General features: G+C 40.1%; 1 protein-coding gene across 1 annotated transcript in view; it reads right to left on the reverse strand.

The window, feature by feature from the left end:
• Positions 1 to 709: 709 nt before the first annotated feature.
• The window catches only part of LOC145769239 (uncharacterized), a 28,317-nt gene continuing 16,416 nt past the window's right edge, over positions 710 to 12,610 (reverse strand). Inside the window, exons 5-8 of the mRNA XM_082580821.1 lie at positions 6,096 to 6,248; positions 1,402 to 1,557; positions 1,043 to 1,181; positions 710 to 936 (exon numbers count right to left, since the gene is read on the reverse strand). Of these exons, the coding sequence (XP_082436947.1) occupies positions 795 to 936; positions 1,043 to 1,181; positions 1,402 to 1,557; positions 6,096 to 6,248 (590 nt within the window). The 3' untranslated portion in view covers positions 710 to 794. The remainder of the gene's footprint in view (positions 937 to 1,042; positions 1,182 to 1,401; positions 1,558 to 6,095; positions 6,249 to 12,610) is intronic.

The raw sequence follows: 12,610 nt of genomic DNA on the forward strand, positions 1-12,610 counted from the left end.
GTCAAAATTGCCAAAAAAGTGTCAAAAACAAGATTATGTTTGCCAAACTTTTATAGGAGGCAAGCCTCCCACACCTCTTATCGCACTTTGCATTTTCGGACATTAAGTTTTGCATTGTCCATTTATCTTATAGATCTTGCTTTGATAAAACTCTGGTCCTATTCTTTCCAAACTGTTTTCAGTTTCGATGCTGCATTATCAGCATATTAGTATTTTTTCTAAAAAATCTTAGAATTAGAGCATTGTTGGAATGAAAATGATAAATGTGAAATTTTACCTTACATTGAAGGATTTTGCGGCCATAACCTAACGTTTTTTTGTCCAATGTTTACGAACCATTGCTAAACATAGGGGCCTAATTGGGATTTCGGGGGGGGGGGGGAGATTGTGCTCACACGGCCCTGGATACAATACTCTATTGCTTACAATAATGAGCGCTTTTCTTGTGCAGCTCCTTCATAATTAAAGTTATTCCCTTTGATACGTTTAATGTTCAAGTAATTTCTGGTTTGCCTATTGAATCATTCCCCATATAGTTTCCTTTCTACAGATGATCTTTGCAATGACATTTACCGTATTCTGTGTACAAAATATTTCCATTATTTTCTGAATTGTGATAAAATTTTGTCCTTCGATCATGCAAATATTGAAGTAGATTTTGCCGAATCGAAACATAAACACAAAGAATGAAACATCTCCCACTGAACGATGGTGGTTGCATCACATAAATCATAACAGAAACAAAAATTTGAAAATACTATATGTCCAATGTCCAATTGTCCATAATTACTTGTCTAAACAGCAACCATAGAATTTTGATATATTCCTTCTGTTTTGACGCCAACAATCTCAATGATTTCTTTAGTTGTCGGATCGTAGGAAAGTACGTTGTCCAAGTAGATCTTTTCAGAAGGCGTCCCCGGTGGGGAGGTGTATCTGTTGAAAACAACAAAGAATCATTATCGTTTAATTCACAGCGATCTCCACACAGCATCATCAGATGAACAGAAATAAACTTCCATCACAACTTTCAACCACTCACCCTCCAGCGATGATGATCTTTCCATTGTAACAACAAACAGAACAATTCCATCGGGAACGGAATAAATGATATTCTGGTTTGTCCCACACATCCTTCTCGACGTTGTATCGTATGATGGTGAATAGAGTTGACTTCCCACCTTTTTATAAAAAAATTTTAGTCTGTGGTTCGTCCCACTCATCATCCACCGCGTTGTATCGCGTGGTTGACAACTGTGATGATATTCCGTCTTTGTTATAAATTTTTTTCGGTTTGTAAAATGCAAAACTTGAAATAGTCATCTAGTGATCTGAGTGGGCTTATTTTATTTTATTGGTTTGCAATAGATTACTTACAGTGTGATATCGTGATATACATACCAATAATATAAACATCGTAACCAATGGCAACGGCAGCGTGTCTTAAAAGCATTGGATGGGGCAATGTGATATTCTCGACAAGACGCAACATTGCAAACTTTTCCATCTTTAATTCTTGAGTTTTTTGTTCTTTCCTTCTAATGGCAACAAGGTATTCTGAAATTGTTACTTCTATTTAGCTTCACAATTAACCAACCTCTTTAAACTGTTTGATTCAAAAATTTAATCACGTCGCTGCAATCCATATAGTCATTCGTAGGCTATTAGATCATTGTAGCAGAAATTGAAATGTTGCAAGTGCATGAAACTTTAACACAGTTTAGAAAGTAGATGCAAAATTACATGCAAGCAATTCTTCATTCACTACAAATTTGGCAGATTACACTACGTAACAAACTTTTTTTCTTTGTCCTTGGGAAATAATTGCTATATTCTGGTTGCTTTGCCGAATAAACGTGAAAAATCATTATTATACCACCATAACTTTGGGTTTTTGTTCCTAAGACCAGTTTAGATTTTTTTATATTTCTCATGACAATAAGCATGTAGATTACATTAATTGTCGACTATATCGCAATTGTTAGTAGTGTGCTATGTCTTGCCGTGATTGCAAGTACTCAACAGGTTCCTTCAGATATGTGTGTATGAGCTCTGCAAAAAAGACGCTGTCCAAAGCAGTGGTTTCCAACATAGAGGAAAATTACCTCCGGGGGAACATATGCTCTACTTTGAGGGGTGTCACGGCACCAAAATCAGGTTAAAGTATGCTTTTCATTATATGATGTATGTTTTTCTCCAAGAGGCTCGACAAAACGTTGGGAAACACTGGTCTAGAGAGTTGCAATCGTGCAAAAAAATCTATCATGCATAGTTTACAATACTGTACCAGTCGGTGATCAAGATAAACTTTGGGCACCACATGTCATGTGAATACTGCCGCCGTATAGACTTTTCCAAAAAGGTTGGTTTAAAGAAGAGAAAGGGAAATACGCTTTGCTTTCTTCCATGTCTGGCGTGAGCCCACAAACCATATCACAACTTACTTCTGCATTGTGGATCCAATACAACGACTAAAGGAAAGAACGCCATTCTCATCAAGTACCCTGACATTCTGTGACTTATTGCACCTGTATTACATAGCGCAATTACCATGCCTGTCCCACAACTACCCTTGAGATGAACAATTTATTACAGATGCAAGCTCTACAAATTTTGAAACGAATGAAAATCATCTGTTGCTTGTCTTCAGCGCCGATTGACTGGAGAAAAGTCGCCCTGCTACCAAAACCAAGAAATTAACAATTTTGTCAGTGAATTGTTGTTTGACAAAGTCAAATGCTGAACTATTTATTTCCAGACTAACGCAATTGAACTTAAGCTACTGGATGATCGTGTTCAAATAACTTCAAAGAAAACGACATCGCGGCTTCATCACTTTTAAAGATGGTTTATGCTGCTGCCATGGTATTGAAAGATTTAAGGCTATAGGCATTTCTTGCAATTTTTCTGAGTGGAGACCGATGATCGACAGCTCATCTAGAAGACTCAAAGCTATTTTGATGCACAACACAAACAAATATCTCTCCATTGCTCTGGCTTAATCAAATTTATATGAAAGAAGAATATTAGAACATCGGAATTCTGATGAGTGCATTCAATTACGACCTCTGCGATTGGGAGGTCGTTGATGGTAATGAGATGATGGCTTTCTTGATGGGATTTCAGGGTGGCTTTATTACTGTAAGTTCCAATACTATCTTTGTCTCGAGGATTGGAGGAATTTCCTTCTAAAGAACTAGCTATGTGATTGGATCTTCTTCTTCTTGCGTTTGAGGCCACCACAGATCACGTTGTTACATCCAGGCGCAGCAGCCAATGGATTGTGTGTTCATCGAGCGTTGTTAGGTCCACATGTCTATCTTGTGGTCGGTATACAAGACATTGATAGATAATGTGGTGTGTGTCTCTTATAATTCAAGTCAACAGCTAATGGTAGATACAAAAGTGACGATGCCAACTCTGCATACAAAACTAGATCTAACCAAGCAGTGTAGTGAAAAAAATTCAAAGACAGAGTGTGTGTCATTTAAGCACATTCAAGAGCTGTTTCCAAAATTTTCAGAAGCAAAACTCAAAGCTGGAGTATTTATGAGACCGGAAGTAAAGAGACTGATAAATTCCATTGATTTTCCTGCGATGCTATTTGAGGTTGAACGAAGAGCTTAGATTGTTTGGTTCTTGTAGTTGTTTCTAGTAGAACTTGCAGAAGCAGGTTTTGGGCAACCACAAGGCAGGGAACTAAGAGGAATTGATTCGTGCGTATTGGCAGACGAGGTGCAGGATGTCGCTGAAACTATACACATTTATGCTCAACTTGATCAATTCAAAGATAATATGGACAACTATGGAAGAACAAGGTAAAAGATTTTATCAAAATGTTAAGCCTTTTGTGGAATGCTATGAAGGATATCATAATGCAAGTAGGAAAGTGGTTAGCTATGATGATGGGGAATAACATAAGGAAACTTTTACGTAAACGCAAGCAGATGTATCACCACCAATCTTGAAAAACATTTCTTTTTATTTGAGTTACAATTTGAGTGCTTTAAAGTGATGAGGTAGGTTTGCTATCTGGTCTCATAAGTTGACCAATGGCCTGTTGCATCAGGCCTTTAGGGATCATATCGTATTTGTGGAGTAAAGTCGCCTTTCATGCTTATTTTCTTCTTGTTTGTGTGAAATATTTACCTCCATTATTTTATTATGACAAAACAGACAACAACAAGTGAAAGAAGATTTAATTCCATTCTATCCATTCAAAAAGGCGTAGTGGAAGCTATTGCATTATTGCAGCAAAATCAGTCATCAAAATCCCAAAAAATTGGTCTCATAAACTCAGAACCGAAGTCTGAACTTTTAGACTGCTCATTTTTATTGATTTGGGCCATATAGCAGGGGTTCCCAACTTTTGGCCATGGCCCCTTGGTTGGCCCCCTGCCATATAGCCTACTAAATCAGAAAATAATTGTTTTAACCCAAGGACAAATTTTGTTACTCGGTGTTACGTTTAAAAATCTTGGATAGATTAAAATGGATTTGTGAAACTAAAGAATGCCAACAAAAGTGTATTTTTCTTCGGTATGATAACGTTTAATTTATGCGCTCCATTCACTGTCTTTGTCCTTATCTCAAGCTTTTTGTTTCAATTCAATCACTTACGTTAGAAAAAAACTACCGGATTTTTGCTTTTTCTTTATTAACTATGCTACAAAGCAATCCATGAAAGAATCTAGAGGTTTCCTAGATTTAACGACGGGAAGCTTCGGTAGTTCCAGCCCCAAAACTTTTAAATAAATTAAGAGTCAGTCTGCGGTGACTATGCTGTTGTCACAGTTAACCTGCTGCTGAAAACTAACAGGCACCCTCTGTCTCTTCTTGAAGACTTGATGTGTGAGCTAAGGAGAGGTCACGGTTTAGCAACATGTTCAGGCAGATGCCTATCACAAGATTAAGCTTACCCTAAACATACTTGCATTAATAGAGGTGTTTTCTTACGAAATGTTGAACTATTATGTGCTCCACAGTTTCAGGTCACCTCAAGATAACATTTTGGAAATGTGCCTACAAAACAGAAGAGCATTCCAGAATTTCATTTGATCGCTTGCAATCGAAAGTGACTTTGATGTTGCAAGGAAACGTGCATACTGCATATTGGCTCAGAGAAATGTTAAATATCAAAGGAAATGTTTGCCTAAACAGGAGATTTCAAACGGTCCTAAAATCCATTCTGTACTGAACTTGCCTCTTGCTTTAAAGCTACGTTTTGTTCTTTTATAGAATCCGTTCAGTGTTATTTAATTTCATGCCTGTAAATTTAACTACTGTAGCCCAACTTATAGCAGAAAGCATTTTGTCTTTTCAGATAAAGTGCATTTTAACCAGTTAGCTACTTCCTTTCGGGATTGCATGCAACCCATAAAGCGTAAATAGGTTATTAGTGTCATACTCTTTCATCGTTCTTCTGATGGAACCGAGAAATCAATTGCAAATGTGTCCAAAACTTTGATAAAGTCTTAACATACTATAATTAAATTCAAAAGGAAGCTCTTTATAATCACCTTTGCCATCAATTCTATCAGCATCTCTAATGTAAGGAGTCTATTCTCGTGAGTCATCATAAATCTTTGCTCTCACTATTTGGTCCAAATAAATCTAGGGCCACCTCTGCCATTGCGGACTGCTGTCTAGCATCTTGTTCATAGTTTCTCAGTCAATTCAATTTTACCAAAAAGTATCGTAAAACAACTCCTCAATACAATGCTGACGCCTTGTCGTATTTTATCTGGTGATAGCTCATTTTTTTACGGGAAAAGGAACACAGATCTAGGATTTTCCTATTGCTTCCAGCTCCCCTAAGATAATGCAAAGCAGAGGTGCGAATTCGAAGAATAATTACAGGTGTACTACCGTGTGCTAAGATTCAGCTTGGTGAAAGACGTTCAACTCATCTGAGATTGCTGCGAAAACAATAAGACCCAGCGTTGTAAGAAATGGCCATTTCAAACAAAATGACGTACCGTATAACATTGTCACAGCTTTTAGACAAACCGATAATTCAACCCTGGTGGGCATTTGTAACAATTCTATACAGATTATGGATTTGTAACAATCAAGTTAACTTATCCTCCACCAACCTCCACATGACAGAAGTGAGGCTGGACCCTGGATTGAAGTCAGCATTGAAACACCTTCCCGCTTTCCATTCAAGCAATTGTGACGTTCCGCTTCCATTTTTCGTGATGATTGCCTTGTTACGTTAAACTTTCCTCCCATTGTGAAAACAGAGTCTGAAAAATCATTAAATAGTATTTAAAATTTAAAATAACTGAAGTCAAGATATTGTAATGAACAAAAACGCTCTCTAGTGTTTCTTGCAGTAGAATTACGGTGGCTTTGGCGGTTATGTTGATCAGATGCTCAATCACCGAGATTCCGGTTATTGTTAGTCCTTCTGCCGGTCCGACTTCAAATTTACAACCATTGCCAGGGAGAACGACGCGATGCAATTGCGCTTCAAAGAGGCCATTTTCATTACTAAACAGAGCCCAAAGATTAACAACCGTGCTGAAAGGGAAGAATTACGAACTACAAGATCCATTCATACACTGATTCGACAATTTTTTACATTGATAACGTCTGACACCACACAAATTCAACAGACATCAATCAAGACAGCAGCCTCAAAACAGCAGCCTCAAGCCGAAGCCACATAAAACAACGACACTTTAATACCATTCGTCATAGCACATGACTATGGAGGTGTGTTCCGAAGGCAACTGAAAACCATTACTACCACAGTGAAATCGCAGCATGGCTAAAACAGGTTGTTTGTATCTACTGCATACTGTACATTTGTGAAGTCTTATACATTTAGTCTGTAGCCGCGTGATGATTTTCCTTACAATTTTATAATACAACTGCCTTAAGGAAGGCACATGGTCAGATTCTAATTGCCATCATTGATCTGGGAAAGTTTCCAAAATGCACCATGCGGAAATAGAGTTGCACTGAATAATATCAAGACATAATTGATGTAAAAAATAAAAATCAAAGGTAGCCTACCATGAGATTGATGATATTGCATTTACAATAAATGACTGTTCTTTCTTTCTGGTAACAGCTATGCATTAACTGTTACCCAACCTGTCTTCTTTCTAACTTTTGACTCAAGTTCCACATGTGTTGAGTTAAGATGGTATATTGTAAAAATGAGACGGGTTCAATTGTGATGTGGAATAGTCACTTCACACTCTTATTACGTCCGTCCGTTAGATTCACACATCGTAAAAGAAAGACGCAACACGTTTGGAAAACACAAGTTAGAAAAATAGAGAAAGAATGACGAGAGATTGTCGCTCAAGCGTGACAGTGCATCGCAATGATGACGTCACGATTGCGCGACAATCTGTCACAATACGGAGACAGATAACTTGGCCATAATTTCGTGAACATAGCAGCCTCCAAGATGAATATTACAATATCCATCTTCCAGAAGATTATTTTTACCTAAACGAAATTACTAATCATTGGCCATACCTACCACACATTAAACATAATTGCAATGTCGCATAATACTGTCGTATAAATAACATACATACGACATAGTCATGTAGATTGTAGATGAACCTGTAGTCCCGCACTGCTGTCTGAAGGTATTTAAAATGGACCATGTTTACATGACATTATTTACACACTACAGGCTACACACGGTTATACAAAAACAAAGTTGTCATATGACGATACTAAATTAAATGTGAAAGAATGAATAAGATGCTCAGCTTAGTCACAGGTATCACAAGCAAATTTGCTGTAAGCGATATTGGCGTAACTCAAAGTGACAATATGTAGCCTACTTGATAAATACATACGGTTCCAGCCAGATTGTATCTATTTAATTTGTAAACAGCGAGCATAAGCATCATACATCACACAAGTCATAAACAATTAAACATTAATAAAAAAGTGAACACATTTTCTATGAGTGACGTCCCTTAACGTCCATCTGGGGGGCCCGAACCAACTGGAGCGAGCACAGCAGTGCGTGCCCGCGCGCCCTCTACCGGAGCAACGCAAGAAATATCACGAAGCACGGTTTCAACGTGCGACTTCTTTGTGTTAGTGTCCCATGCTACCACAGCCACCCTCACCCTTCTCACAAACTCTTTACCCTTTCGATGCTGCGGTAAAATTTCAACCACTCTGCCGACTCGGTAGTCCCCTCGTTTAGGCCGATCGTTCATATCCCATACCAGGACCAAGTCTCCGGGTTCTAAATTGCGACAGATGTCTCTCCATTTCCCCCGACCCTGCAGCTGAGGTAGGTAGAAATCTGTCCAGTGACCCCAAAACTTATCAGAGAGCCCTTGTAAAAACCGGTAATCACGCCTCAGAAGGTCCCTAGGTTGAGGATCCCCCAAGGGCACATAACGGCCGAAGGCGGGTGTAAGCAATGACGCAGGTGTTATCACCGCAAAATCGTCAGGGTCATCACTTAACGATACCAATGGTCTTTCGTTGACAATCCTAACGGCGCTCGAGGAAAACGTCAGCAATTCAACATAGCTTGGCTTACGTGCCAACTCGTGCACAGTTCTTGTGAAAATTAGCTTGAACTGCTTGACCATGGATTCCCAAGTGCCACCTTGCAATGGGGCATATGGCGGGATCCTTTCAAACTTAACACCTCTTTCACGTAGAGAGTTCGACCACTCGCAAGACTCAAGCAACTCTGGCAAAAGGTTAGCTGCCCCTTGAAACGTAGACCCGTTATCAGAGAACAATTTCGTCACGGAGCCTCTTACGTCAGTGAACCTGCTAAATGCCAATATGAACTCATTCAATGACAGCGAAGTGACAAGTTCGACATGTATTGCCCTTGAAGCCATGCAAGTAAACAACAATCCCCACGCCTTACGTGTACTTCTCCCTTGAACGAATTCAATTGGCCCCAAGTAGTCCATGCCACAGATGTCAAAGGCTTTATCACATGTAGCAGTACGAGCTACTGGGAGATCTGACATGAGCTGCCTTATGGGCTTCGCTTTCTCCAACGCACACCTCGCACATTCTTTTAAGTATTTTTTGACCGCACATGCACCTTTGATGATCCAAAACCTCTGCCTTGTACAAAGCAGCGAATGTTGTACACCAACATGACCATTTCGGCTGTGATACCATAACACAACCAGCCGCGTGAGCGCGTGCTTTGTTGGCAAGATAATCGGATGTTTTCTATCTTCAGACAAAACCGGTGCATTACTCAATCTTCCTTCAATTCTTAACAGACCCTTTTCATCTACGCATGGTCTAAACCTACGTAATGATCTCAAATCACCCAACCACTGTTTATTACGTACGCTACTCCTTTTGCTTAGCTTTTTGATCGCCTCATCCAAGGCTTCTGGCGATTCTTCAGTCATCAATTCCACAGCAGACCCATACACTTTATTTTGAACAAATTTAACAACTAATTTCAATGACCAGTTAAGATAATCGACATCTAACTTCGGCTTACGAAACTCGCGTCCTTTGATTTTGCAGAACAGAAACTGAACAAACGCTGCCCTATAGGCCACACGCTTCTGCAAAACATACAACGACGGAGCAGAGGCAATGAGTTGTTCTAGACTGTCATCATCGTCACCAGGGCACATCTCAACCTTTGTGCAATTAGTCTTATGACAAGATACCCTACCCACACCATCATCAACAAGAGGGATTTCGCAGCTTTGTGATAAAAACCTAGGTCCGTGAAACCACAAACTTCTCGATGTCTCCTTCTTAACTCCATCTGGTCTTGAAGCAACATCTGCCGGGTTTAAATCTGTGGGACAATACCTCCAATCTGAAGACTCCGAAAACAATAATATTTTGTCAACACGACGTGCTACAAATTTGTCCAATCTCAACTCGTCATTTTTTAGCCAATGCAAAACAGTTTTCGAGTCAGACCACAAAAAGGGCTTACAGTTATCTAGTTTTAACGACTCCTTAGCCTGTCGGAGTAACTCTACACCCATCACAGCAGCAACCAATTCCTTTCGCGGAATTCCCCAAGAGCGCTGATGCCTTAAAGCCACTTTACTCTTGCCGAAGACGATCGACACTGATATAGATTCATTTACTATCCGACGTAAATAAACAACACTACCAAAGACACGCTCTGATGCATCCGAAAAACAATGCAGTTGGAAAACCACTTTATCATTGGGCTCCACTGGGATAGAATTCGCAAAGTAATACCGAGGCAATGACATGTCTAACAGTGACTTTATCAATTGAAACCATGTTTCCCAATCTTTTACAACATTGTCTGGAACCGGGGTGTCCCAGTCAAAGTTATCAATTGCTAATTGCTGCAAGATCAATCTAGCCTTCACGAAGAAGCAACAAAATATCCCAAGAGGGTCAAACGACTTGCCTAATTGGCTTAACATGCTTCTTCGCGTGTATTTGTTCAAAGTTTGCAGTTCTGACTTGAGTTTTAAGCAATCAGAGCTTGTCTCCCAGATACAACCAAGAGCCTTCATGCCAGGCATGTCATCCTGACATTCATCATCCAAGTCTAGGTCTCGGAAACCAGACGCTAATGAGTCTACATTCAAATTTGACAACGCTGGAAGTGCCTCACCATTAGCACTCCACTTAACCAAATGAAACCCGCGACTTTTAAACAAAGAAATCGACTCGTTTACAACCGACTCTGCATCACACAAGCTATCCACCGCAAATATTATGTCATCCATATAGATATTTTCTCGTATAGTGTTTAAAGTCAGGTCCGATGCGCCAGTTGCATTATCCTCTAAAGTCTTACGAATCGCAAAACTCGCTACAAAGGGTGAGCTCTTAAGTCCCCAGGCATGGCGCGTGAATCTATACGGCCGCATAGCGCCATTAATATCATCGTTGTCAAACCACAAGATGCGCAGCAAATCTCTTTGCGCTTCAGGCACTTTTACCTGAAAAAAGAATTTAGCTAGATCCGACATAAAGGCATAGCGACCCATACGAAACCGCGCAAGAACACCCGCCAGGCTGTTAAGCAAATCGGGGCCGGTGAAAATCCAATCATTTAAACAAGTGCCATTAAATGTTGCCTTCCCATCATATACAATCCTTTTTTTAGTTTGTGATGTAACAAAGTATGGAAGGTACCAAGAGCCACATTCAGTTGACTCGTTCAAAGCGGGTTCTATAAATCCTTTTTCCTTTAGCTCCTGAAAAGTTTCTAGCAAAAATTTGTACAACTCGGCGTCACACACGGCTTTTCGCTTCAACGCCCCTAACCGCTTTCGAGCCAGGCTTTCATTTTCCGGTAACTGAAGGTCACCTTTAAATGGGATAGGAATCTCATAACGATTGTCCGATAACACATGATTTTCGTTAGTCAATCTCAGCACTTTCCTATCAGCGCGTGACATGCTCCGCTGCGAATCTGCGAGCGTGGCTTCTTTTAACTCCTGTCTTAATTCATCCACAATACAGTCGCGCGTCAAAATTTCACGTTTTAACCAGTCCACGTTCTCAAGGTCATCGCGAACCTGTACTTTCCTGACTGTGACACGACTATCCGAACAGAGAGGAGACCGCCCTCCACCGGCTAGCCATCCCAACGGTGTGTTGATCGCGTGCGGCTCATACAACGTCTTACCAACTCGCTCTTCAAGCACAGTTAACAAGAATGGACAATCATCGCCTATCAAAATGTCCACAGTCTGACGATTTTTTAATTCAAACACACTAATGTCATCAAAATGTCTGTAACCACTCAATTCTTGCTTATGGGGCAAGGTTTCCATGTCATCGCTCTATGGCGTCGAACAAACAACATTATCTATGTTAAAGCTCTCACCAGTCGACAACGATTTTACCACAAATTTGACCAAACCAGTATCAACTTTCGCGTCACCGTTCAAGGTTTTCATGGTAAAGGAAATGTTTTCATAGGGCTGTAACCCCAACTCTGCACACAAAGATTTTGATACCAGCGTTATCTGGGATTCATAATCAAGCTGAGAGTACACCAACTTTTCTAAGCCAGTTGCCGGGTTTATGACCTTCACAGCAACTGTTCGGTTTAAAACTTTACAAGGTGTCACTTTCACATTTCTCAAAGAGACTGATTTTTCTCTACCTTGAACTCCAGTTTTATTAACCGCAGACTTGTCAACTTTGTCCACAGCGGACTCGCGTACCTTCTTTGGAACTGGTTTGTTTGCTGGCCTATCATTAACGACCCATTCATGCAACATAGCGAAATGCTTCGGCGTTTTATAGTTAGCATCCTGACACTGATCACAGTTCATGGCACAGCGACAATCTCTAGCCCGATGCTTTCCTCCACAATTATAACAGAGCCAATGTTTGTAGAAAAACTCTTCACGCTTTGCCACAGTCATACCTTGCAAACGATGACATACCTCCAAACCATGATCCACATTCACACCAAACGAAAGGCAACACTCACACAACGAGACACTCGTTTTTGACGTTGCAGAATTTATATTACCATAGCCGTCAACCTTGGCCGCCGTATGTTTCACTTGAAATGCACCCGCATCCCTTTTACTCTCCGACTTACCAGAAGAATGGTTATTGCTCGACTTATAGTCCTCACTCATTAACCAAACGCCAAAGTCGGTTGATT

The sequence above is a fragment of the Aplidium turbinatum genome, chromosome 4 (genome assembly GCF_918807975.1).
Source record: "Aplidium turbinatum chromosome 4, kaAplTurb1.1, whole genome shotgun sequence".
NCBI classification, from domain to species: domain Eukaryota; kingdom Metazoa; phylum Chordata; class Ascidiacea; order Aplousobranchia; family Polyclinidae; genus Aplidium; species Aplidium turbinatum.